General features: G+C 59.8%; 1 protein-coding gene across 1 annotated transcript in view; it reads right to left on the bottom strand.

Annotated features, from left to right (window-relative positions):
• Positions 1-26054, bottom strand: part of LOC102957108 (junctophilin-3-like) — a 155173-nt gene that overhangs the window by 32152 nt on the left and 96967 nt on the right. The window contains exon 4 of the mRNA XM_042968091.1: positions 8685-9462. Within this exon, the coding sequence (XP_042824025.1) occupies positions 8685-9462 (778 nt within the window). The remainder of the gene's footprint in view (positions 1-8684; positions 9463-26054) is intronic.

The raw sequence follows: 26054 nt of genomic DNA, 5'->3' as shown, positions 1-26054 counted from the left end.
CACTCCTTTCTTCCTTCAGGAACCACTCTCGGAGCCTCTGGGTGGCTCAGTTGGTTAAGCATCCGACTTTGGCTCTGGTCACGATCTCGCAGTTCATGAGGTCAAGGCCTGTGTTGGGCTCTGCGCTGAGTGCTCAGAGCCTGGAGCCTGCTTCAGATTCTGTGTCCCCCTCTCTGTCCCTCCCCTGCTCATGCTCTCTCAAAAAGATTAAAAAAAAAAAAAAAAAAAAAAGAACCACTCACAGATGCCGTATCAGTCAGCTACAGTGCTGCGTAACAATCCTTTCCCAAAAGGAGGGGACCTGATCGTTCTCACCCGTGCATCTGGGTCTTCCTGGCATTGCTCATCCCCAGGTCACACGGTCATGTGCTGGCAGGGGCACAAGAGGGGTGGGGTGGGGGCACTAGATACCCCTCCCACCCCATGCCGCTGACCAAAGCACGTGGCAGAGCCTCCAACAGGAGGGACCCCAGAGTCGCACGGCAAAGGGCATGGTCAGTTGCAGGGAGGGGGGGCGGGGCTTGGAATCAGGAACAAATGTGCAGTTTGCCCCAAGTGCCTACTGGGTTCCAGGCTGGACTGAAATAAGCTTCAATAAAACAAAACTCTCCAGGTCTGACTAGTGTAGACGTGGTTGTCCAAGCGCCGGGTGTGTGCTCCACTCAGGTGGGGAAACCGAGGCTCGGGGCCTGCCGAGGGTCAAGGGCAGGGGAGTTCTCTGTCCCTCTCCCTGCCTGCTCCGGCATGTTGGGGGAAGGAGAGCAGGCGTCCCTGGTTTTTCCTTGGGACCCGGCAGGCACCTGCTCGTTACAACCCGTTTTACAGAGCTGAAACACAGGCCCCGGGAGCCTGGCCTGAGGCTGCAGACAGCAGGGCCACGCGCCCCTTCTCCCGAAGAACCGGGCTCCCGCTGCAATAGGACGGCCGGGGGGCAAGTTTAGGGGGAATACCCGGACTCACCAAGTCTGGGGACAGATCACCAAGACCGACCTGACGTCCCTTTCCCAGGGCCTCGTAAAAGGCACCGGGCTCTCTCGAGAGGAGGTGAACTCAGGGGAAGGCAGGTTAAACGGCCCCCAGGACACCCGGCCCCGGGCTCGCCTGGACTCGGCCAGCATGGGACTGGCTTCCTGTCTCCCGCGTCACCCAAGCTGCCAGTGGCCGAGTCCCAGGCTCCATGCGTTCCGTCAAGTGGCACAAGTGGAGCAAAGCGGGCAACGAGCCCAATCACGTCCGACAGCCCATGTCCCGACCCCACGAGCGAGGGTGGGGCACCACAGGGCGAGGTGCAGGGTGGAGGTGCGGGCAGGGGCCGGCTCCCCAGGTCCCCGGCACCCGCCAGGCACACAGACAGAAGGCACTGGACACAGGCCCGAGCTCGAGCCCCCGCACCTCTGGGATGGAACCCAAGGTAGGCAGGTGCACGCGGCCAGCCCCGACCCGGCCCCTTCCCGGGATCCGGCACCCCACTCCCCAGTCTCTCATGGTTTCCACGTCGGGAGGCCAGGGCCGGAACAGATGGCTCTCGCCCACCCGAAGGCCTCTCCTAGCAGGTGGTCGGCCCTCCCCCGGCAGCAGGAAGCTCGTGTACCCTGCAGAGAGAGCCCAGCTCCGCAGGGACCGGGAGAGCTGGCCGCCCGGTGGGGTGGGAAGGGGACAGGCGTGACCCTTCTGGAGAGGGACCGCAGGTGACGCACCCCGCCCTCAGGCAGATATCTCCACACACACGGTGGCTTTAACGTGCACTCACGGTCTGACTCTAGAGGGCAGAAACCAGAGTCTCAGTGGGTGCAAGTCACAGCGTGGGCAGGGCTGATTCCTTCCAGAGGCTGGGGGGACATGGGGGGGGGTAGCTCTGTGACCCCATGCACTCCTTCTGTGGGGACCTAATCTTGCATGATCCCCTCCTCTCAAAATCCTTCACCACACCTGCCACGGAAGGTCGCGCACCCACCGGGCCCAGAGGACTGGGAGGACAGGGTCTCTGGGGCACGGTCAGCCTGCGGCAGAGGGAAACCGCTGGATGACGGCGCTCAGCCAGGACTGCCCTGCGGGGCCCCCCCCCCCCAGGGTAAATCAGGGCAGCCTTCCCGCCAGGCCACCTGGCAGCACCACCAGCAACTTGAAACGCACGCGGCTCCCAGCCGGCAGCGGCTGCTCTGGGAGGCTACACTGCGGGAATGTGCAAGCCGGCAGCCCAGCGGACGGGCGACCACAGCTCCTGCAGCCGCGTCTGCAAGACTGAGCGATCAGACGCACCCCCAACACTCATTCACAGAGTCCGGGGTGGACCGGCACGGTGCATCCGTGCTCCCCAATATCGTGTAGCCGTTAGCGAAACACACAGGTCTGGACACCCTGAAACGGAAAGACGTCCTTGACAGAAGGGGTAGAAAAGACAAACCAGAGAACGCCGCGGACGGCGCAGTCCCATGCCTGTAACGGGAAACCACGAGGGGGTGATATCCGCCTCCGCATCCAGGCGGAGAGAAGCCTGACAAAAATGTGCACGGTCCCCTTGTCCACGGTTTCAGTGAGCCCGTCGACCGAGGTCTGGAAGCAGAGGATCGCCTTCTGACGTGTGGTCAGGGGTCCGTGGTGGCCTAAGGTTTGTCACCTACCCCTGTCATTCAGAGCACTTGGCCTCCTCTGGGGGCATTTCAGCATCCGCGTCACGAGAAGGGGACAAGAGGTCCTGAGAGAGACGACGTTCACATAACTTTTATCAGTGTTGCTGCGGATGTTCTGTTTTATCGTTCGTCTCTGCCGTAGCCTGACTCGTAAATTAAACTTCCTCGTAGGTGTGACGTCCAGGAAGACACGCGGCGTGGACAGGGTTGGGTTGGGTCGGCTCGGCTCCTATCCGCGGTCTCAGGCATCCACTGCGGGTCTTGGGAACGGACCCCCTGTGGCTGGTCGGTTGGGGGTGGGGGGTCGCTCTAATTCCCTCTAAGGAGATGAACCGGTCTGGGCATGACAGTTGCGTTACCCCAATCCGTTTTATGGTTTTAATATTTTTTTTGTGGAGGGATCACCTTCATAAAAAATAACGTTAAAAAAAGAACCCCCCCCCCCGGCCCCCAACTTCAGATCCTGGAAAGTTTTGTCTCCTTCAAGAAGGAAACATGCTTCAGGTAACCTCGTGGCGGAGGACTCCGCCTCCCTGCCCGCAGGCTGTACCGACCCCTCAGGAACGGCCTAGAGCAGGTCCAGATCTCACAGAGGCCGGGAAGCCAGGGCGCACGGCGGACGGCGCCGAGGCCCCGGTGCAGACACACCAGCTCGCTGGGCATACAGCAGGCGCTCAAGCAGGGGCTGGGGAGTTGGGAGCCCCTCCCAGAACAGGCCTCCCTGAGGTTTTGTACAGCAAGTCCTCCCTGTCCTAGGGACCACGGTCTGTTTAGAGAGCATTTTGCAGAAGCCAGCCAGCCCCCCCCATATCCACAAGTGGGGGGGTCCCAGAACGCGGCCCAGGCCCGAAGGGGCAATACCCTGGCAGTGCGTCTAGTCCTGACCGTGCCGCTGCCCGGCTCGGAGACCTGGGCACCCCACCCTCAGCATCGGGGTGGCCCTCGGCTATGCCGTCCACGTGGCTCCCCTCCCCAGCTCCCGCCCAGAGCAGCCGGTCTGCCCGACGGAAGGATCTGGACAGTGGTGAGCAGGGAGCCCCGTCTACCTGAGTGTGGGAGGGGGACAGCCGTCTGCGTGTCAAGAATGGCCTCGGCCACCTAAGTGCCCGGTCAGGGTCCCTCCCATCTCCCCCCACCCACGATTCTCACTCAGCCAAGCGTCACACAACTCGGACCCCAGCTGACGGCCAGCACGCGCACCGGTCCGCCCCAATGACCCAGCCAGCTCAGTGCCCAGGAACAGGCGTCCTCAGCCACCCGGCCACCTCACCCCCAGGGCGTCCCAGCACGGCCCCGTGTCCTGCCCACACGCCCAGGCCCAGCTGGGGCTGCTCCTGTGGGAGCGAGAGTCCCCCTCAAACGGCACAGCTGCCCCACACCCCCCTGGAAGCTGCCGCCTCCCAGCGCCAGAGGAAGCTGTCCCCGACGATGAGAGCAGGTGGGCCCCAAGCAGCCACACATTCATCCAAAGCACGGCTGTTACACAGATGCCACGTGACCGAGCCACACACACGGTTCCAGGCACCAGGGATCCAGGGACAAGACCACACCTGGCCCCGACGTTATGTTCCAACAGAACAAGATAAAACTTCAAAGACTTGGTGCCCCCTTTGACAGCTCTCCTCCACTGCCAGAGGCAGCGGCCAGGGACACCGGCTCACGACCACCACCCGGGTGCGGGCTCTCCCGCCCCAGGTGAGGGGTGCCCCCTCCCCGCCCTCGCCTAGTGGTCACAGCTGGGGGCTCACAGCCCTCGCCCTGCCACCTTCTCCAGCACCATCCACCAGCCCCGGCCGCTGGGAGGTGTCCCGGGGCCACCACAGGGCAGGAGGCCGACCGGCCCACCCCCAGCTCGGTTTCTACCAGCTCTTTCCTCCTGGGGGGTGGGGGGGGGCCGGGATCGCTGCACGACACAGGGCAGCTGCTGGACACTCACATGTGGTGGCCTTCGGGCCAGGCGTCCTGCACACTGTCTTCCTGACTAGCGGGGACGGGTTTGCGTTTTCACCACAGGCTGGTCCCTGGGAGGACCAGCCCCTCTGGTGAGATCACAGCTGGCAGGTCCTGTGCCCCGGGCCAGGGCACTGCCAGGAGCACCGGGATGGACTGGTCATGCCTGCTGCGGGCACCGGGAGGGTGGAAGGAGGGAGGCAGGCACAGAAGAGACAGACCTGCCATCCCGTTCAGGACACTCCAGGGGAGCACCCGAGTATATGAGGACGGGAGGCGTCTATGCTGTGGGCAGTCAGAACACACATGCTGGAAGCAGTTCCCAGAGGGCGCTCAGGGGTGTCCCATTGGTGACAGGGTGGCACCCATCTATCACGGACCCTGTCACCGGCACGCACAACCAGGCAGACATAACTTGGCAGGAAGTCCCAGGTGAAGGACAGCAGCACCTTCCGCTCAGACCTTGGCGGCCCAGACAGACCAACCTGGGACCCTCCAACGCCTCTGCCCTGCGGGCCTCCTGTCAGAAGCGCTGGAGGCTCCCAGCATCCCCCGGGGGCTCATGAAGAATGAATGCAGGTTCTCGGGCCCCACCCGGACCCCCGAATCAGCAGCTCTGGGGTGGGGCCCGGCCGTGCGAGTTTTATACACCACCAGGTGCTGGCGACACCGGACGTGGCCTGGAAAGCTTTGAAGAGCGGAGCCAAGGCGGCACCTGACAAGGTCCCGGCATCTCTGGGTGGCTGGCCTCAGCGTGACTGGGGGGGTCACGGGCGATCCCCTGTACAGAGGTGGGGGCTGAGATCCGGCTGCAGACACGCCCCCACCCCCACAGCCCCCTTGGCTGTATGACCCAGAGACCGGGACCACGGGTCAGAATGCCACCCCCACCACGTTTCCCAGGAAAGCCTGTGTGCCTGTCCCCTCCCTCCACAGCTGCCCCCCACCCCCGAGCTGAACCCCGCGCCCCCCCCGGGGAGGGTCCTGGGCACCCCGATGAGGACCCGGCCAGGGCCCAAGGAGGGAGCAGTGGCCCCTCTCTGTTCCTGCTGTCTCGGCCTGGCCGTCTCTTGGCTGTGACAATGACCAGGGTCCTCCTGGGTTTAGCCACGCCGCAGCCGCCGAGGCCACTTTCACGCTCCAGTGGAGGGCGGGCCTTGGGGCCTCTGGGACGCTGACCCAGCTTTCGTGTGGGCTGCGCTGTCCAAGCAGAGTTAGAAAAAAAAAGGGAACTGGCCTGTCAGCCCACTGAGACAATGCAGGAAGCAGGGCTTCATCCTGCACCTCGAAGGGAGGCTTCTTATCCCGGACCCTATTGCAGGGATAGAGGACGTGGTCACCCCTGCCTCCAGTGGGTGGCCCTGGACACCAAGAGGCCCACACAGCTCAGTCACGGCACAAATGTGCAGACACACCCACTCCCCACCCCCCACCCCCGTCCACCACCGAGAGGTCTTGGGGTCAGAGGGGAAGGGGAGGGGGTGGCATGGTCCGGGGGAGGGTGACAGTGCCGTGCACCAGCTCCACGCAGGCTGAGGGCACCATGCATCACTGCATCCCGTCCCTCGACGGGGAACCCAGCCCAGAGAGGGGAAGCATCTTCCCCAGGCTGCTCAGCAGTGACGGGCCTGAGCCAGACCAGGGTCCACACGCTCCCTGAGCTGGCACCCGGGTTCTCAGACCTTCGCCGCAGGCAGGGGCCATTAGTCCCACTTCAGAGACGAGGAAACCGAGGCTCAGAGGTTGAAACCAGCCCCAAGCGGAGCTCCTCAGGCGTGTGGACTCTGACCTCTGCCCACAACACGGGCTCGACTCCTTCATGGGACCCAGAGCCCCATTTCTGTGGGATCTGTCAGAAAACCACCCCGTGTCCCATGTCCTCAGTCCCGAGGAAGTTCTCCTGGTCGCTAGACTTTAAAGTCATTTCTGCAGACTCTCCCGCGTCCTCATGGACCCTGGGCCGAGAACTAAGCCACAGGCCAGAGACGAGCTGCCATCAGGGGACACCCTGGGTCCTCGACGACACTGTCCCCCAGCCCTGTAACTACCTCTCATCCGCGGAGGTCAACAAAATAAACCAAATGCAAAAGGTGAAGGAATGAACGACAGACAGGAAGGCAGGAAATACAGCCAGATGCCAGCCAGAGTCTGGATGGCGCAGCAGACCGGGGCTCGTGACGCCTGCTTCCTCTTACGATCTGTGTTCCAATTTTTCTATACGAGCGACTGTCACAGTTATACTGGAAGAAATAACATGAAACCTAATTTCATCTTAACCCCCCAGGGGAGTGGCCATAAATGCTGCTTCTGTTTCTTTCCAGGCCTGAACGTACCCGGGGGGGAGGCGAGAGGGGGCGAACAGCCATCTTGGACCTCTCTTGGCTTCTTAGAAAGGATTTTGTTTCCCTCTAAAACCTGGGATGTTGGGAGCAGTACATATTCTGGCAATAAACGGCACCTACCAGTTTTGTTCGCACTGTTCAAAGCTCATTGAAAGCTAGAACCACACACACTAAAACCTTAATTAGCAAAGTTGGGAAGTTTTCCTGCCCCCGGCCAGGAACACAGAACCATCCAGAAAGACGCTGGGGTCTGTCCTCCCAGAAGCCTCCTGCCCAGGCAGCCGGGGGCTCCATCCCTGAGCGCCTCGGGGTAAGACCCCCAGGTCCCACCCTGACCCAGGAAAGCACACGCAGGACAGGAAGCTCTCAGGTAACTCAAATCAGGAATGGTTTCTTAGAACCCAGGCATGTGGCCTCCGGGGGGTCTTGGCTTTCAACAGGGCCACTTCCTCCCAGCTGCAAGTGGTCCCTGCCGTCCACGGCCTCGCCGCTCAGGCACCTACATCTGCAGCTCCCAGGGAGCCAGGCCCTGAGCCCCTCCTCCAGCTCTGAAGCCCCCACCCTGCACCAACACCAAAGCCACCTTGAATTCCCACATGGCACCTGCCAACAGCCAACTCGAAACCGATGTTAAGTGCCCGCCAGCCCTGCGGAATCCCGAACTCATAAGGGCCGCGTCTCACAACAGCCTTTGCCCACAGCACCAAGTCTTACACGGACCCCTTTCCGGGCGCCCCCAGCCAGTCCCTGCAGTTAGGACTGTGTCCTGGGGCCCGTGGACAGCCAAGACAGCTTCCTCCCTCCCCCGTGTCCTTGCAGGGCTAGACCCGCAGCCTGGGGACATCACACTTTTGTCTCCCCAGAACAGCCCACCTCCTTTATCCCTCAACACCTCTCCTTGAACACCAGCACTCAAAACAGATAAAGGAGACGCTGTCCTGTCAGACGGAAGGCCGCAGGGCCCAGAACCTCCTCAGATCGTCCACTGCTTTGCGGCCCCCCCACCTCCCCGAGAACCACCGAGGAACCCCGAGTTCCTGCGCACTGCCTCCCCGAGAACCTCCGAGGAGCCCCGAATTCTTGGGTCCCCCCCACCCAGCCCAGAACCTCCAAAGAGCCCCGAGTTCTTGCATGCCCCCCCACCTCCAGAGAACCTACGAGGAGCCCCCGGTCCTTGTGCCCCCCACCTCCCTGAGAACTCCGAGGAGCCCCAAGTTCTTGTGTCCCCCCACATCCCCCACCCGAGAACCTCCGAGGAGCCCCGAGTTCTTGCGCACAGCCTCCCCACCCCCCGAGAACCTTAGAGGAGCCCCGAGTTCCTGCGCCGAGAACCTCCGAGCAGCCCCGAATTCTTGTGCCCTCCCCGAGAACCGCCGAGGAACCCCGAGTTCCCGCGCACCGCCTCCCCGAGAACCTCCGAGGAGCCCCGAGTTCCTGCGCCGAGAACCTGCGAGGAGCCCCGAGTTCTTGTGCCCTCCCCGAGAACCGCCGGGGAACCCCGAGTTCCCGCGCACCGCCTCCCCGAGAACCTCCGAGGAACCCCGAGTTCTCGTGCCATCCCCAGAACCTCCAAGGAGCCCCGAGTTCTTGCGTACAGCCTCCCCACCCGAGAACCGCGGAGGAACCCCGAGATCCCGCGCACAGCCTCCCCGAGAACCTCCGAGGAGCCCCGAGTTCCAGCGGGCACCGTCCAGAAACAGCAGCGCCGCCGCGCCCCGAGCGGCCCAGGCCCCGCCGCCCTGCACGCCCGCGCCCCTCCTACCTGGAGGCCGCGATCTCCGCCTTCTGCTTGGCGATGGTGGCGGCCCGCTCGGCGGCCTCCACGGCCCGGTCCACCTTCTCGCGGATCTTGCTGGCGCGCAGCGGGATGAGGTTCTTGCGCTTGCCGCTCACGAGGACGTTCTGCTTGTACTTGCCCTCCTCCTTGGTGCCGTCGGGGAACGTCATGCAGCCGTAGCCGTGCCGCCGGTTGCCGGCCCACTCGCCCTCGTACTTGAGCCCGTCCGAGCGCTGGCTCACCCCGAAGCCCGAGCGCTTGTCGCTCTTCCACTCGCCCACGTAGGTCTCGGTGGTGGTGGCGTCGATGTCGTCCTCGATGACCGCCAGCTCGGCCTCGCCCTCGCCCAGGCTGATGGTGGAGTGGATGTCGCTGGCGGTGGAGCTGACGGTGCTCATGCCGGCCTCGCTGCGGAACGAGCTCTGCTTGCTGCGCTGGCTGGCCAGGCTGCTCTTGGACTCGGACTTGCGCAGCTTCAGGCCGCTCAGCAGCGAGCGCCGGAACAGCCCCTTCTTCTTGCTCTTGAGGCTGTCGGAGTCGCTGTGCGCCACGAGCACGAAGCCCCCTCGGGACACGGCCGGGCTGCCGGCCGCCGCCGGGGACGCGTCGGGGTGCAGCGCGGCGCCGTTGGTGTGCTCGCTGCGCAGGGAGTTGATGGACGTCCTCAGGGGCGAGCGGATGACGGCCGCCATGCCGTAGGGGACGCTCTGCCGCACACCGTAGCCCTGGCGCATGCCGCCGGCCCACTGGCCCTGGTAGGTCCCTGCGGAGACAGCGGAGAGAGGGGTGAGCCCCCCGCAGGACCACGGGGGTCGGTGGGGGGGGGGGGGGACACCGTGGGTTGCCGGAGACATCTTGGCACGGTTCGCGTTGAGGCAGACGGACCGCCGATGGCGGAGAACCCTTGAGCCCTGCTTCCTACAGCTGCACCTCGAGCTCTTACAAGTTGGGGAGGGAGAAGGGGGGTGGCCGAGTCTCATACAGAGTCAGCTGTGAACTACAGAGCTCTGCCTGCACAGGGACAAAGGCCCGGCCCTGAGAAGACAGGGAGAGGACGCAGCCAAGGAGAAGGAAGCACGTTAGCGAGTGACCCCAAGAGTCGTGGGGTCCGGGAGTCCAGCTACAGGGACACAGGTCCAGGCCACAAACCCACTACAAGCGGGGGGGGGGGGTAGGAAGGGTTTGGAAGGCAATTGGGAACTTAATTAAGGTATTGCAATCCGCAGACCAGACGTCCCCAAAAGAATCAAAAGCAGAAGCTCCGAAGAAGCATTTGCACACCCACGTTCACAGCAGTGTGATTGAGATGGCCAGCAGGTGGGAACAACCTGAGGGTCCATCCGTGGATGGACAGATAACGTAGGGTCTATCCATACAGTGGAATATTATCCAGCTGTTAAACTCTGACACCCGCTACAGCAGGGATGAACCGTGACGACTTTACGCTCGGTGAAACGAGCCAGTCACAGAAGGACAAATACCGCAATCACATTTACACGGCGCCCTTCCAGTAGTCAAGTTCACAGACAGAAGAACGGCAGGTGCCAGGGGTGGGGGTGGGGGCGGAGGGAGGAACAGGAAGTTGTTGAATGGGGTCCGTTTCTATTCGGGGTGACAGAGAAGTTTTGAAAGTAGACAGAAGTGACGGTGGCACAACATTGTCAATGTAACGTGACTGGCCTGCGCGCTTGAAGAGGGATCAAAATTGCAGATTATATATGTAATATCCGAAGAGGATAAAAAGGAAAAATAAAGCGGCAAAACCAGGCTCGTGTTGCTCTACTCACTGGTCGTGTGATGGGAACCTCTCTGACCCTCAGTCTCCTCATCGATAGAGGGGGGGATGAAAACCCTAGGGTTCCTAGAGTCACTGCCAGGCCTCAGCTAGGCACCACTGAGGGGCTCCCCACCCCGGAAGGGCTTCTCAGTGAAAATGGCGGGGGGGCTGTTCCCCTTCCTCTCCCAACTCACTGTCACAGAAGCAACATACAGGTTTTATCTGCCCCGTAGTGTTTTCACAAAAAAACTGAAAGAGCCAACATTTCAAACTCAAGGGGTTTCCACGTGGAGACTCAGTTCTGGTTTCTCCTAAAAAAAATCACAGGATCTGGCAACCCTGGATCTTGGTCCTCTAGACAGGGCATCCCTAAAGGACGTCAGCCATCGATACGCCACTACCCACCACGGTCACCCACAGCCCCCAAGTCAGAACAGGTCCTCACCCTCCAAGGGCTCGTCTGAGACCTTATCCGCGCAGCCTGCCCTTACTTAATCCCCACCCCGCCGTCCAGATCCCACCCACTCCAGCCCAGCTGGAGCCCCCTCCCGACACCTAGGCTACCCCAGCCCACGGAGCCGACCGCACAGGACGTCCGGCATTCCACAGGCGGACTCTGGAGAGTGCCTGGGTCCTTCCACGTTTGCAGGACACATCCGCCTGCGGAACCAGGCTGCCAGCTCCCCAGAGAGTAAGGTAAGGGCCTTGTATTCTAGACCCGTTATTCTCATGACTCGTGCCCGGGGTGGGAAGAGACGTAGCCGGGACAAAGGACCAGGGAGCCTTTTGCTCCAGCAGACGGCAGCCTGTCCATTTAAAAAGTGCCCCACAACACACGTGCTTTCTAGAAGCAGGGCACGGTTCTTGGGAACCTATCCTATGGGGCGGGCCGAGGGAGGGCGGCCTCAGCCGCACATGCACTTCAGCCCGATCCCGTGGAACTCCTCCCACCCGGCGGGGAGGGCTTCTGTACCCCCACCCGGGTCAGTCATCTGGTAACCGCAAAGCCGGGTGGGGGTGCACCCCGCTGGGGGAAGCGGCCCCGGGCCCACGGCCTGAACTCGGGGAAATACAGTGCAGCAAGGGCTCTCCCCTCCTCCCACCCCTGCCCTAACCAAGAGCTCTCCCTGCCTCCGGCTGGCTGCCTGTGCCAGGCAGTGGGTACCTTGTCCTCCGGAGGGTAGGATATGGGTTTTATCCACGTGCCCCATGGCGTCCGCCGCACCCCTCCCAGAGTCAAGTCAACCTGGCTGTAAGCAGGGGGCAGGACGGACAAAGGCGGTGGCTGACTCTGTGCCACTCAGCACGCCAGGGCCCACGCTGGGACAGAGCCCGTGGCTTCCACCAACCCAAGGCCGTGAGGAGGACACCGGGAGCAGGCTCAGTGGTCCCGGCGGCTCCTTCCCTGGGGGTGGGGCAAGCAGGCCCTTGAAGGCCTCCTGCGCCCAGTCCAAGCTGTGAGTGTCCACACCCCATCCAAGGAAGGTTCCTTGGCCAGAGTGTACAGTTTTGTTGGACCTGCGTTGTTTAACAATATTTATTTTGAGGGAGACAGAGACAGCACAAGTGGGGGGGGGGGGGGAGAGAATTCCAAGCAGGCTCTGCACGGTCAGCACAGAGCCCCACACGGGACTCGAATCCATGAACCACGAGATCATGACCTGAGCTGAAGTTGGACGCTCAGCCGACTGAGCCACCCAGGTGCCCCTGTATCTGCATGTTTGCCCCCAGTGGGAACTCTTCTACAAGGCTACAGTCGACATTGGTAAGAAACTGGATTTCAACCTCAAGGAAACACCACAGCCCAGCTCTGCTAGGACCGGCCTGGGAGCACAGCCTCCTCCCTCCCCCACAAAGGGCTGACAGAATCAAGAGAACAGACGCAGGCCAGCTCAGCGACCAGAGAGGCCGTGGGGAGGCTCCCATCCCCCACCCCCTGCCCTCCCCAGCCTCTCTGCCCAGAGTCCTCAGCCCTCTCCCTCCTTGCCGGGGCTGGCAGGGTGGGGGCAGGGGAGACAAAGGGTTCAAGCCCCTCCCAACATTTGAATCCAATCAGTTATTTGCAAAACCCTAAATCCAGTGTTTTGTTTAATACCCCAAGCAGCCTGCGTGTGAGAAGGCAGGAGCCAACATGCCCAGTACAACGGGAAGACCAAGTGACCCTGACAGGTATTGTCCCTGCAGGATGCTGTGAGGGCCCCAGAGCAGGGGAAACTTCCTGTGTGCACCTCCACCCTGACCCTGGGCCACCAGTCACAGAAAGACTCAGGCGCAGATGGACAGCTGGGGGCATGCCTACTTCTCTCCAGGCAAGCTCAGTAAAGGCAGAGCACCCTCGAGTGGACTCCGCCTTCACCCACCTCACCTGCCTAGCCTGATGAAGATAATGGGCTGGCCCCTCCATCCCCATCACCCGGAACTTGGAATCAGGAGATCTGAGGGGACTGCAGGTGAGGAAGCAAACCTCCCCGATCCTTGCCTGGGAAATGCCATCTAGAGCCGGCAAGACTCGCAGGAAAGAGCCAACAGGACAAGGCTGTGGGACCTGGGACTACCTTACACTTGAGCAGCACCAGCATCCCCCGAGGAGCAGGATAAAACTCCCTGAATTTGAGTCAGGTGGTGCAGCCTGAGCTTCTGCATTCCTAACAGGCTCCCAGGTGACCCTGCCACTGCACCTGGAACCCCATGGAGGCTCCATACCTGGCTTGGCACGCCATCCAAATTCCGAAAGCCAGAGCCCAGGCAAGCCCCAACCCCCAGCTTCTGGCACCTTGGGCCGGGGGGACAGTCAGCTCTTGCCGAGTTCTATGTGGCTCCCTAGAGCTCCACACATCTCTCACAGGCTTTTATTTTCCCATCTGAAGCCCCTGCCCATCAGCTGACACTCTTCCAAAGCACTTGTCACACAACCCAGAGGACCGCCCTGGTGGAAAATGCAGTCTCCACCACAGGCCGGCCTCTAGGGCTGGACATCAGCGGAGATGCCCTCCTGAGCACACCCTGAGAGCATGCCCTGGGCAGGGACAGATCTTCCTAGGGGCACACCCAGGGGACCAGCTGGGAGCCCCAGGGTCAAAGGAAGGAGAGGAAGGAACATTTGCTGTGAAGTCAGGACTCATTGTGCCCATTTGACAGAAGACTGACGCTTGGGAGCAAAAGAGCCATCCGATGTTACTGACAGGAGGGGGATTTGAACCCAGCTGGAGCTGATCTCAAAGCCTGCCTGCCTGCCTGCCTGGAGGGCCTCAGGCCTGCAGGTGGCTGAACCCCCCTCTCCTTAGCCCCACATCACACCTGCCTACCCAGGGGCCAGTGCCACAGCCCAGCTCCTATTCTCCCCTCCAGAAGCCTCCCACTCCACCTGCAGTGGCCCTCCTCCCAGAGGTCCAGTACCCCCAGTGCACACAGGGTGCAGCCCTTCCCCTCCCCCATCGCACGTGACTAGATCCCAGAATGTGGCCAACCACCGTCTCCCTCTGGGATGCTGGGCTGGGAGTGGAGGGAGCCCGAGTGATCGCTTCCTGCCCAGAGTAGGAAAGAGGGGCCAGAGAAGCAGCTAGAGTCTCCTCCCTCAGAGAGAGGGGGACACAGTTGATTCTCCAATGCTGGCTCCACCAGAAAACCCCTCGTTCCTCCCAGTGAGCCCAGGGGTCCCTGAAACACCCAGAACCCCTCTCCTTGGGGTCCGTGTGCCCCCGGACCCCTGCACCAATAGGCCCAGGGTGTCAGGCCTGGCATGAGAGCCCCGTGTTGAACAGGCATCTCCCTGGGAGGAACAGACGGCATTCACAGAGCTCCAGGCCCCCTTTTCTCAGGTGCACAGGATGCTCTGTGTCCCCACATTCGTGCCCGGGGGCGGGGGGGAATGCGTGGAGGCCCCTCCATCCCCAAACCCCATCTCACCAGCAGGGGACACACTGGGAAGTCAGGTTGTACCCCGGACTTTTGCTTCCTGCTTCACCCAGAAAGTGGGTTTCCCAGAGTTTCTGGAAACAATAGCAGAATGCACTGCACCCTGAGTGAAAACCACCACCCCAGCAATTCCACACGTCCACGTCTGGGCCCAACCCAGAATCTCCAAGGCAGGCAGGACTCGGAAATGAGTGCCGCCCACATGTCGCTTTAGATGAAAGCCACCTGTTGTGCTCGTATTTTGTGTGTGTGTGTGTGTGTGTGTGTGTGTGTGTGTGTGTGTGTGTAGAAAGCCACAATCCCAGGCCCTAACTGACCTACTGAATCAGGCTGGCCAGAGGAGACCACGTGATGTGCAGCGGTTGGGGCATCTCCTGTGATAGAGGAGGACCCAGGGGTGAGGAAACTCGTCCAAGGACACCCAGCTCATAAGCAACCGGGTCAGGGCAGCAGCATCACAGCACAGGCAGGCATACTAGGCTCTGGAACCTTCTTTCACAACATACCCTGGACCTCCTTCCATTTTAAAAATATTTCGAGACAGAGTGTGTATGTGACCAGGGGTGGGGAGGGGGCAGAGAGAGAGACGGGGGGAGAGAAACCTAAGCAGGCTCTGTGCTGTCAGCACAGGGCTTGATCTTACAAACAGGGAGATCGTGACCCGAGCTGAAATCAACAGTCAGATGCTTAACCGACTGAGCCACCAGGTGCCCCTCTTCCCGCCTTTTCTACATTAGGGAGGACAGCCAGCCCCAAACCCGAACATTCCACAACCTAGAAGTTACAAGCCAAGCTTCTGTGGGTACTTAGGTCATTCCTCATTTTTGACAGCTCATCTTTGTACACAAGTTATAGCCTCAGGATAGATTCCTAGAATGCATTTGCTCAAAGGGAAGTTTCTTTTTACTTAGGGCTTTTGATAAATTGCCCATGGAGAGAAGTCTATGTAAGAGTGACCATCTCTCTCCATCATCACCAACACCAGGAAGGATTTTTTTAATAAGTTGTTTTATCACTGAGTTTTTAAAAATATTAGAGAAAGAGTGTGTGCGTGCAAGCCAGGGAGGGGCAGAGAGAGAGAGAGAGAGAGAGAGAGAGATAGAGAGAGAGAGAGAGAGACAGACCCAAGCAGGCTCCACACTATCAGTGTAGAACACAATGTGGGGCTCGAACTCACGAACGTGAGATCATGACCTGAGCCGAAGTTGGATGCGTAGCCGACCGAGCCACTTAGGCGCCCCAGGATGTATTTTAAAAAATCAGTTTTAGCTGGGCTCTGACGAGCTACAGCTACTGACTAGCACGTGTTCTGGATTCCGGGGAAACAACTCATCCCACATGGTGAGGTCCTACCCACCCCTCTCCCACCCTCCCCAGGACCTTAGAAGGTAACCTTATTGGGAGACCTGGCGTTCGCAGAGAGGATTAAGGTAAAACGGGGTTAGGCGACGGACACACGAAAAGATCCTCAGCGTCACGGGTCATCAGAGAAACGCAGCTCAAACCCACAGCGAGACCTCGCCTCACGCCACTAGGACGGCCACGATCAAAACCATAAGAGGGGCGCCTGGGTGGCTCGGTCGGTTAAGTGTCCGACTTCAGCTCAGGTCATGATCTCACGGTGAGTTCGAGCCCCGCGTCGGACTCTGTGCTGACCGCTCAGATCCTGGAGCCTGTTTCAGATTCTGTGTCTCCCTCTCTCTGCCCCTCCCCTGTTCATGCTCTGTCTCTGTCTCAAAAATAAACGTTAAGGGGTGCCTGGGTGGCTCAGTCGGTTAGGCGTCCGACTTCGGCTCAGGTCATGATCTCGTGGTCCGTGGGTTCGAGCCCCACGTCGGGCTCTGTGCTGACGGCTCAGCACAGATCCTGCGTCTCCCTCTTTCTCTGACCCTCCCCTGTTCATGGTCTCTGTCTCAAAAATAAATAAATGTTAAAAAAAATTAAATAAACGTTAAACAAATTTTAAAAAAACCATAAGAAACAGCGTGGGGACCGCACACCGTCAGTGGGAATGTGAAACGGAGTGGCCACCGTGGACAAAAGCACTACAGCCCCGCCTCCAGACCCGTTGGAAGGGACGGCAGGGTCTCCAGGACCTTCACGCAGCGTGCTCACGGCAGCGCTACTCACAGCGGCCAAGACGTGGAGGCAACCCAAGGGCCCACGGACAGATCAAGAAAAGGTGGTCTGTCCACACAATGGAACATTTTTCAGCCCTAAGAGGAGGGAATCCCGACACCAGCCAGGGCACAGATGAGCCCTCGGGACACTGTGCTAATAGCCAGATACAGAAAGATAATTACCGTACGATTCCACTTATGGGAGATACTTCGGGTAGTTAAAATTCAAGACCGAAAGTAGGACGGCAGGTGCCAGGGCCTGGAGGGGAGCGGTTAATGCGTGACGGGGCTCATTTTTACAAGACCCGCTTTCTGGAGGGGGGCACTGGGAACAGCCGTGCACAGCACTCAGGATGTTTGACACGAGTGAACTGCACACTAAAAAATGGTCAAAATGGTAAATTTTGGGGGTTTTATCACAATGAAAAACACGCAGCTGTTCATCTGGGCCCTAATACAATAGGACCAATGTTCCTATAAGAAGAGAAGTGGGGGGCTCGTGGAGGGCTCAGTCAGTTATGCGCCCGACTTCAGCTAGGGTCACGATCTCCCAGTTCGTGAGTTTGAGCCCCACATCGGGCTCTGTGCTGACAGCTCGGAGCCTGGAGCCTGCTTGGGATTCTGTGTATCTCTCTCTCTCTCTCTGCCCCTCCCCTGCTCACATGGTCTCTCTTGCTCGCTCTCAACAAAAAAAAAAAAAAACAAAAAAAAAACAAAACAAAAAAAACACACAGGGAAGTGAAACCAGGCGCGTGTGCAGAGGAGAACACCCAGATGAAGAGGCAGGAAGGGGGGCCACCTGCAAGCCCAGAACAGCAGCCACAGAAGAACCCAGCCCTGGAACCTTGACCTTGCACCTCCAGCCTCAGAACTGGGACAGAATAAAGGTCTAGTGGTTAAGCCTCCCAGTGTGTGGCATTTGGTTATGGTGGCCCCGCAAGCCAATAGAACGTTCTCAGTCTCTAACCAGATGACAGAACTGTAGAAGTTAGGAGGATAAACCAAGAGAAAGGATAAAAACCAGATTGCCGAGAACATATAAACACTCGTTGGGCAGGACACAAAAGTTCCTAGAGAAACAACCAGAAAATCACAGCCGGGGGACACCGGGCAGAGACAAGCCGGGGGCTAAGTGTGGGACCAGACACAGGACATCTAGGAGAAAGACCACGTTCTGAGCAGAGACCCTGCCCCCGTTCCCGGCCGATCCAGGCACGGGCAGGTACACGGACACATGCAGGCAGGAGGGGAGAAGTCCTCTGAAGAGGTCGAGTCCGGCCAGTCTGCTTCTTGGGACCTTTAATAAACGAACAGCCAAAGGTCATCAGACATTTGGAAGAAGCTGCCAGGAGGAAAAGGGACCCAAACATACAAATAAGTGACAGGGAAGGGGGAAACTGGAGAGAATCCTGGAAAATGCAGGGTACAGCAGGCATCAGGGAGGCCAGAAAGTAAAGCCATGAAGACAAAACACTGTATCCATAAAGTGCAAACACAACACACACACACACACACACACACACACACACACACACACAGAAAAGTCAGATTAAAGGAGCAAGCTCCAGGAGATTAAAAGTGCGATGGCCAAAATAAGAATTTTGGAAGAGCGTTGGAAGACAAAGTCAAGAAAATCATAAACTGGAAAAGAAGAGGCAGGCAAAGTAGCAGGAAATAGAAGAAAATAAGAGTTGTGTAGGCTAAGCCACAGGCCCCGCGTCTATACGTTAGGGGTTCCGGAAAAGCAACGGAGGAAAGTTACCAAAGGCGCAGGATAGGAAGGCGTCTGGGATTGAAGGGTCCGGGCTGAAGGGGCTCAGAACACCAGCACGAAGAAGGAAAAGCACTCCTACCAAGACCTGGCACTGTGGAATTTCAGACCACACCCCCAACACACACACACACCCTAGAATGAAGACCCCAAACACTTGGAGGGGGGCACGACCCCACATGAAGGGCTGAGAATCAGAACGGGAAGAGCCTTCTCAACAGCGACAGTGAAAGCCAGCAGTCTGGGGTAGTCACCCCCCCCCGCCCCCAAACCCTGGACTTCAGTCTAGAATCCTGTAAATGACCAATGCCTCAGCATAGCCCCAAAAACCAGCTTTCAGGCAGCCTTCCTTAGGAAGATACTACAGGACGTATGCCACCAAAACAAGGGAGTAAACCAGGAAAAAGCAAGACCCGGCCAACGAGAAGGGCAAAGGGGACTTCCAGGAAGCAGAGGGAAGTAGGGAACATCTACAGGACTTGTAAAAACCAGAGGAAAAGCTATAAAACGTGGATCATGTAGAACGTGTGGCTGCATATAGGTGTAGACCGGTAGGGAATCTGGAGGCTTCGTTCACGTGAACAGCTGCACGGAGAGGTATTCTCCCGACCATTTGGAAGGCAGGGAAAGAATGAGTGATCTCAGAACTACGCGGCCGCAAAGAGGTGACAATTGGTCCGGTGCCCTGTGAAGACAGATGTGGGAGGAGCGCAGAGACTCCGAACGCACCGACGAGCTCCACAAGCGTCAGTCTTGTAATCAGGAAGAACCCAGAATATGGGGTTAACGAATATGGGACCCGACGTCGGAAAGCTTAAGAAGGGGAACGGGGTCCCGAAGACTCAAGATTCCTCCTCAACCACAGCCACAAGTCCACACAGGACGGCTGCGAGCGTGAAGAAAACAGGAAGCACACTTAGCTCAAATTTGTGGGCAGGTGGGAAAGGGGGGGTGGTTCTGTGGACTTTTGTTCCAAGCAGGTTTTTTTAATGTTCATTTGTTTGACGGGGGAGGGGCAGAGAGAGAGAGAGAGAGAGAGAGAGAGAGAGAGGCACAGAATCCGAAGCAGGCTCCAGGCTCGAACCTGTCAGCACAGGGCCCGACGCAGGGTTGGAACCCTCAAACCGTGAGATCGTGACAAGAGCCCAAGTCAGACACTCAACCGACAGAGCCACGCAGGCACCCCTGCTCGAAGCAGGATTTTGTTTGGGGCACGAATGGATACCTTCAACTATGGGCACAGCGGATCTTGATAAAGGTCACGGGCAGGGGAGGGGCAGAGAGGGAGAGAGCGAGAGAGGGATCCCAAGCAGGCTCCACGCTGGCAGCACAGAGCCCAGCATGGGGCTGGATCTCCTGAACTGGGAGATGGTGACCTGAGCCGAAATCAAGAGACGCTTAACGAATGGAGACACCAAGGCGCCCTAATGGTGAAACATTTTGGAGGGGGAAGAGAGGGGAGGGACTTCCGTAAGAAGGTTCCGCAGCAGTCCAGGTACCCACCCTGCTCGGGCTGCCTAGGCTCAGGGAGGCTTCGGGGCCCGTGGAGGTGCCGACGCGAAGCCCCGCTCCCCACGGAAGATGCCAGCCTGGCGAGCGCCCGGACCGCACTTAGAAGGCTGGTAAGGAAAGCCGGGAAGAGGCCACAAAGCCCCAGGCCAGTGGGCTCTCGGGAGGGAGGGGAGACGCTTCCCTGAGGGGTCAGACACAGCGTGCAGAGTGGAGGCCAGAAGCGGAGCCGGGAGGCCCCAGCAGCCCGTGCAGGACGCCAGGCAGGAAGCGCCCAGAGGAGAGCGGCAGGCAGTTCCGGCCCCAGAGAGACCGACCCAGGCTTCTGGCTTCGTGTTGGGGGGGGGGGGAGGAACAGGAGGAGCCATCCAGGAGTGCCCCCTCCGCGGGCCCTGGGGGGTGCCCCTCTGCTCCCCACATCCGTTCATCCTGGGAAGGGCTTGTAAACTTAACTGTTTGTAGAACCACTTACAGAAAAAGCAGGAAGTATACACATTTCCCGTACGTCCCCCTCACGGCGCCCTTCACACCATTTTGTCACCTCGCAAGGCATTTGTTCCGATCACTGGGCCCACATTGACCCACGTAGGATCCATAGCTCACAGCGGGGGTCCCTCTCGCTGCTGGCCAGATGTACGCGTATCCACCATCACGGCACCCTACAGAGTTGTCACACGGCCCTGGAATCCTGCATTCCGCCTCGTCCTCTCTCCCCCCAATGCCGGGCAGCACGGACCCTCTCCCCGTCGCCAGAGCATCACCCTTCCAGGGGGCCAGCTGGGGTCGTGCACGATGAAGCCCTTCCGGGCCTGCCTCTTGCATCCAGCCCCCGGCCCGGGAGGCGTCCGGCTGTCCGGTGGCCGCGGTGCAGTCACCCACCCCCTGGTGAAGGGCAGGGTCGTTGCTTCCGAGTGTCAGCAGTTACGAGTAACGGGAAAGCACTTTCTCACAGAAGGAAACAAACCTAATCTCCGAATAAGGGATATGCTTTTAAGGTCCAGGATCTATCATGTTCACGAAGACTTCCCCGGATCCGTTGCCTTCTCGGTTCAGGGGCACCTGGATAATCCTGCTGGGGAGCCCGGCAGTCCAGAGCCTCGACCACGGCGTCTGAAGGGCAGCGGAGCACGCACGATCGATTCTGGGCTTCACAAGGGCCCACGGGGGTTGAGAGAGACGGACGCTTTCTCAAGGCCACACAGCAGGAAGAAGGGAGAGATCCGAGTCTCCCTACCCGGCTGTCCTCAGAGCCGGAAGGAACCTCCATCCCCCCGTGGTCCCCGTCACGGGGGACGTCCACGCTCCCGGAGGTCAGCAGGGCAAACGTTAAGTATTAGCTGGTTTGTAGACCCCAGCCAGATGGCCCCACGTGGTTCCTTCCGAGCCACACTCCCCGGGGACACCGACTCCGCTCGCGCCATCCTGACCTCGCGGAGAGGGCAGAGACACCTTAGGTGCACTGTGCCTCAGGTCCACCCCACGCCCAGGGCTTCTTCCACCGGGTGCCCAGAGTCACTTGCCCAGACTCCTGACGTTAAGGAGCTGAGCTAGGGCCCCGACCAGGTGTGCCCGATACCCGGGCCCACGTTCTGGGCAATGGTCTATCCTACTCCCCGAGAGAGAAGGGAGGGGTCAGCAACGAGGAATGCAGGCTCCGGCTCCAACCACCCACCGGCTCCCTGCCAAGGCTGGGTGCTTCTCAAGCCCACAGTGTGCACAGCCGCTCCTACAGGATGGCGGAGAGGCAGGTGGCAAGGGAATGTGCCCCGAGGGAAGCCCCCCCAACATGGTAGCGGTACCCCCATCACACGAAAGGAGGCCGGCTGTTTCCTCTGACGCCCTGATGTCCAGCACGGCCCCTCCCTGGGGAACGGTTCAGACACACAGGCTGACAAACCTGGGCATCTCGCCCACCAGCCTCCAGCCCCACACCCTGCCGGGCCTCAGCGAGCAGGAACGCCCCTGCTCCCCAACCCTGATTCCTCCACCCCTAGCTGCCCCGCTCATTCTCCTCTGGGCACAAACAAGGGAGGCTGGCCGGAACCGGATGCAGCAGGAAGAAAGAAGTACTCTGAATCCCACCATCTGGGGAGCACCTTGCCTGGACCCATACTCCCCTCCCTGCTCACCCAGAGAGGCGGCAGCTGCCAGAGGCCCACGAGGTTAGCCCGAGGTCAGGAGTTCACGGAAACGCTTGGGTGGGAGCCAGCGGGCGTGGGCAAAAAGGGAGGGATCAGCCCCTCTCAGGAAAGGGTTCATCGCCAGAGTGGTCAGAAGCCAGGCCCCATGAGCCCAGGGAGATCTCCGGCCCCTGAGCCTCACTGGTCCGCATCTGTGAAACAGGGACGAGAACAGCACCCTACGTGGTCATCATGGGGAATATACTGGTTAGTACTTCAAGATGGGGAGGGCACGGAGCAGTCACGCCGTTCGTGTAAAATCCGTCAGGAGCCCTTGGTGGTTTGAGAGGCTACCAGGCACAGAGGCAGTGCTGGAGAGCTCTACATCGATAGTTGCTGCTGTTTTGCCAACCCATAGTTCTCCTGGGAACTCAGAGATCCAGATTCCCAGGCCCCTAGACCCCCTGAAGCAGAGACCCTGGAACGTGCCACAGCCCCCAGGCGACTGATGCCGCTAAAAATCGAGAACCCACGTTTTTCTATTAGAATCTGGAGAACTCTGAAGAGTTCTCACAGACACCCAGCCTACCCAGAGGCACAGACTCGGTGGGTGTGGGGGAGGCCTGGGCAGGAAAGCATTTTAAAAACCTCTTGAACGACTATTTTAGGACTCTCAACGTCTCCTTTTTCACGTTATGTTGTTGAACCAACGATCTCGGTGCTGAAAAGTCACTTACTGGTTAAGCTTCCATCGAACTTCAGACAGCAGCCTCCACGGCACACTTCCCCAGAAGATCTCCACCCTCCCATGGATCACTTCGCAGGATCAGGACGTCATACACACGCCAGAAGTACAGCAGGGCCATTGCTAAGGGCCCACGTGAAGACAAGGCTTGTGACAGGGCTTGAACCCTCACCCCAGGCAGACACACACCCTCAGCCAGAAACAAGAGCTGTAACCCTCAGAGACCACCTCTAAGCCCCAGGGAGGCTTCTACAGGCCTTAGCTTCCAGAGTTCTGGGCTAGAGAACCTGAAGCAGGGGGAGGACCAAAGCCTCTGTGTGGGGCTACCCGTTTCAAGGGCCGAACAGAGGTGAGGGAGAAGTGGGGGCAGGACTCCCACCGAACCCCCTGGGGACGAGTCTAGCTCCACTACCAACCATAAGTCTGGGGAAATTACTTACCTTCCGTTTGCACGTCTGAAAGATGGTGACAGTAGTACCTAACCCAGTGGGACTTCAGCAAGAACAGGGACCGAACACGAAAACCGAAGACGATCCGAGTGAAGAGTGAAGAAGGAGCCCGGGGTGTTTGTATCCTGTGGAAGCCCCCGCCTGCCTGCTAAAGCCCCCGGGAGGGCCCCCACCTGCCTGTTATAAACCCACGGAGGCCCCACCTGCCTGCTAGAGCCCCACGGAGGCCTCACGTGTCTGCTATAGCCCCACAGAAGTCCCATCTGCCTGCTATAGCCTTACAGAGGCCTTACGTGGCTGTTACAGCCCCACAGAGCCCCCCACCTGCCTGCTACAGCCCCAGGGAGGACCCCACGTGCCTGTTACAGCTCCACGGAGGCCCCCACCTGACTGCCATAGCCCCAGGGAGGCCCCTACCTGCCTGCTCTAACTCCACGGAGGTCCCACGTGCCTGTCACAGCCCCACAGAGGCCCCTCACCTGCCTGCTATAGCCCAACAGAGGCCCCCACCTGCCTGCTATAGCCCCAGGAAGGACCCCACCTGCCTGCTATAACCCCACAGGCCCCACGTGCCTGTTACAGCCCCAGAGAGGTCCCACCTGCCTGCTATAGCCTTAAGGAGGCCTTACGTGGCTGTTACAGCCCCACGGAGGCCCCCACCTGCCTGCTATAGCCCCAGGGAGGCCCCCACCTGCCTGCTATAGCCCCACAGAGGCCCCTACCTGCCTGCTATAGCCCCAGGAAGGACCCCACCTGCCTGCTATAACCCCACAGAGGCCCCACGTGCCTGTTACAACCCCACGGAGGCCCCCACCTGACTGCCATAGCCCCAGGGAGGCCCCTACCTGCCTGCTATAACCCCACAGAGGCCCCATGTGCCTGTTACAACCCCACGGAGGCCCCCACCTGCCTGCTATAGCCCCACGGAGGCCCCCACCTGCCTGCTATAGCCCCAGGAAGGACCCCACCTGCCTGCTATAACCCCACAGGCCTCACGTGCCTGTTACAGCTCCACAGAGGTCCCACCTGCCTGCTATAGGCTCACGGAGGCCTTACGTGCCTGTTACAGCCCCACAGAGGCCCCACGTGCCTGTTACAGCCCCAGAGAGGTCCCACCTGCCTGCTATAGCCTTAAGGAGGCCTTACGTGGCTGTTACAGCCCCACGGAGGCCCCTACCTGCCTGCTATAGCCCCAGGGAGGCCTCCACCTGCCTGCTATAGCCCACGGAGGCCCCTACCTGCCTGCTATAGCCCCAGGAAGGACCCCACCTGCCTGCTATAACCCCACAGGCCCCACGTGCCTGTTACAGCTCCACAGAGGTCCCACCTGCCTGCTATAGCCTCACGGAGGCCTTATGTGCCTGTTACAGCCCCACAGGCCCCACGTGCCTGTTACAGCTCCACAGAGGTCCCACCTGCCTGCTATAGCCTCACGGAGGCCTTACGTGCCTGTTACAGCCCCACAGAGGCCCCACGTGCCTGTTATAACCCCATGGAGGCTCCCACCTGCCTGCTATAGCCCCACAGAGGTCCCACGTGCCCGTTACAGTCCCATGGAGACCCCACGGAAGCCCCCACCTGCCGGCTATAGCCCCATGGAGGCCCTACATGCCTGTTACAGCCCCATGGAGACCCCATGGAGGCCCCCCCCTGCCTGTTACAGTCCTACAGAGGCCCTATGTGCCTGTTACACCCCCACGGAGGCCCCACGTGCCTGCTACAGCCCCACAGAGGCCCCCACCTGCCAGCTATAGCCCCATGGAGACCCCACGTGCCTGCTATAGCCCCACGCAGGCCCGCAACTGCCTGTTATAGCCCCACGGAGGCCCCACGTGCCTGGTACAACCACATGGAGGCCCTTACCTTCCTACTCTGAAGGGCCCCGAGGCCCCAGGTGCCTGCCATCTCCTCCTGGGGGTCCCTGCAAGTGCCTGCCATCTTTTCGCCGGGGTCCCCCAGAGTCGGCCCTCCCGGAGAAAAAGAGATTGATCAGTGGTTGGGGCTACCTCCTACAGCAACATCATTTCCTTTTCCACGACCCTTCCCTAAATCACAGCGTCATGGGCACCGCTCCGCTAGCTATGAAGCTTCCTTCAGGCCCCTCTCCACACCCCTAGGCCTCAGTTCTGCAGCGTGGAGAGAAGACCCTTACCCTCGTTCACCCAACCAGTCTGCTAAGTACCCACCACGTGCCAAGATGGAAACCATGCCAAAAACAAAGAACCCCGTGGATCTGAGACTCAGAGGGAGAGACATTAGGCGGCCACCACCAGTACGCAGAGGACTGGAGCAGGGATTCGGATGGAGGCAGAGGGGCAGAAACGTGGTGGGGACCACCTCCAGTGGGGGGTGGGCACTGAGCGCTTCCGTGCCTGGAATGACGGCCATCTCCATCCCTGTTAGGGTTCTCTCCAAACACAAACTTTGCCAAGTCCAGGAATAGATCCACCCCCCAGGGGGGAGGCTGGTAAGGACTTCTCAGCTTCCAGAAGATTCTTTTTAAAAATAAGTGGGAACGTCCGTTGGTGCAGACACTTTGGAAAACAGTCTGGAAGTTCCTCAAATGACCATATGACCTGGCAATTCCACCCTTAGGTACGGACCCAGGAGAAATGAAAACACCTGCCCCACACACACCTGCGCACAAGTGTTCACAGCAGCAGCAGGTTCCAACAGCCAAAGGTGGAGGGAAACAAGATACCCATCAGCAGAGGGCTGGCTGAGCCGGATGTGGTCCGTCCACGCCCTGGAAAGCTCATGAGTCTTAAGGAGGAGCAGAGCTCGGGCACATGTTAGCGGATGGACCTAGAAAGCATCCCAGAGCCTGAAGGGCATGTATCATGTATGATGCCTGTATGTGAAATGTCCAGAAGATGCAAATGCAGAGACAGAGGAGTTTTGGAGGCCACCAACGGGACAGTGTGGGGCAGGGCGGGGGGGGGGGGGGGG

The sequence above is a fragment of the Panthera tigris genome, chromosome E2, assembly GCF_018350195.1.
Source record: "Panthera tigris isolate Pti1 chromosome E2, P.tigris_Pti1_mat1.1, whole genome shotgun sequence".
Lineage (NCBI taxonomy): Eukaryota > Metazoa > Chordata > Mammalia > Carnivora > Felidae > Panthera > Panthera tigris.
This window is presented reverse-complemented; position numbering and strand designations above follow the sequence as displayed.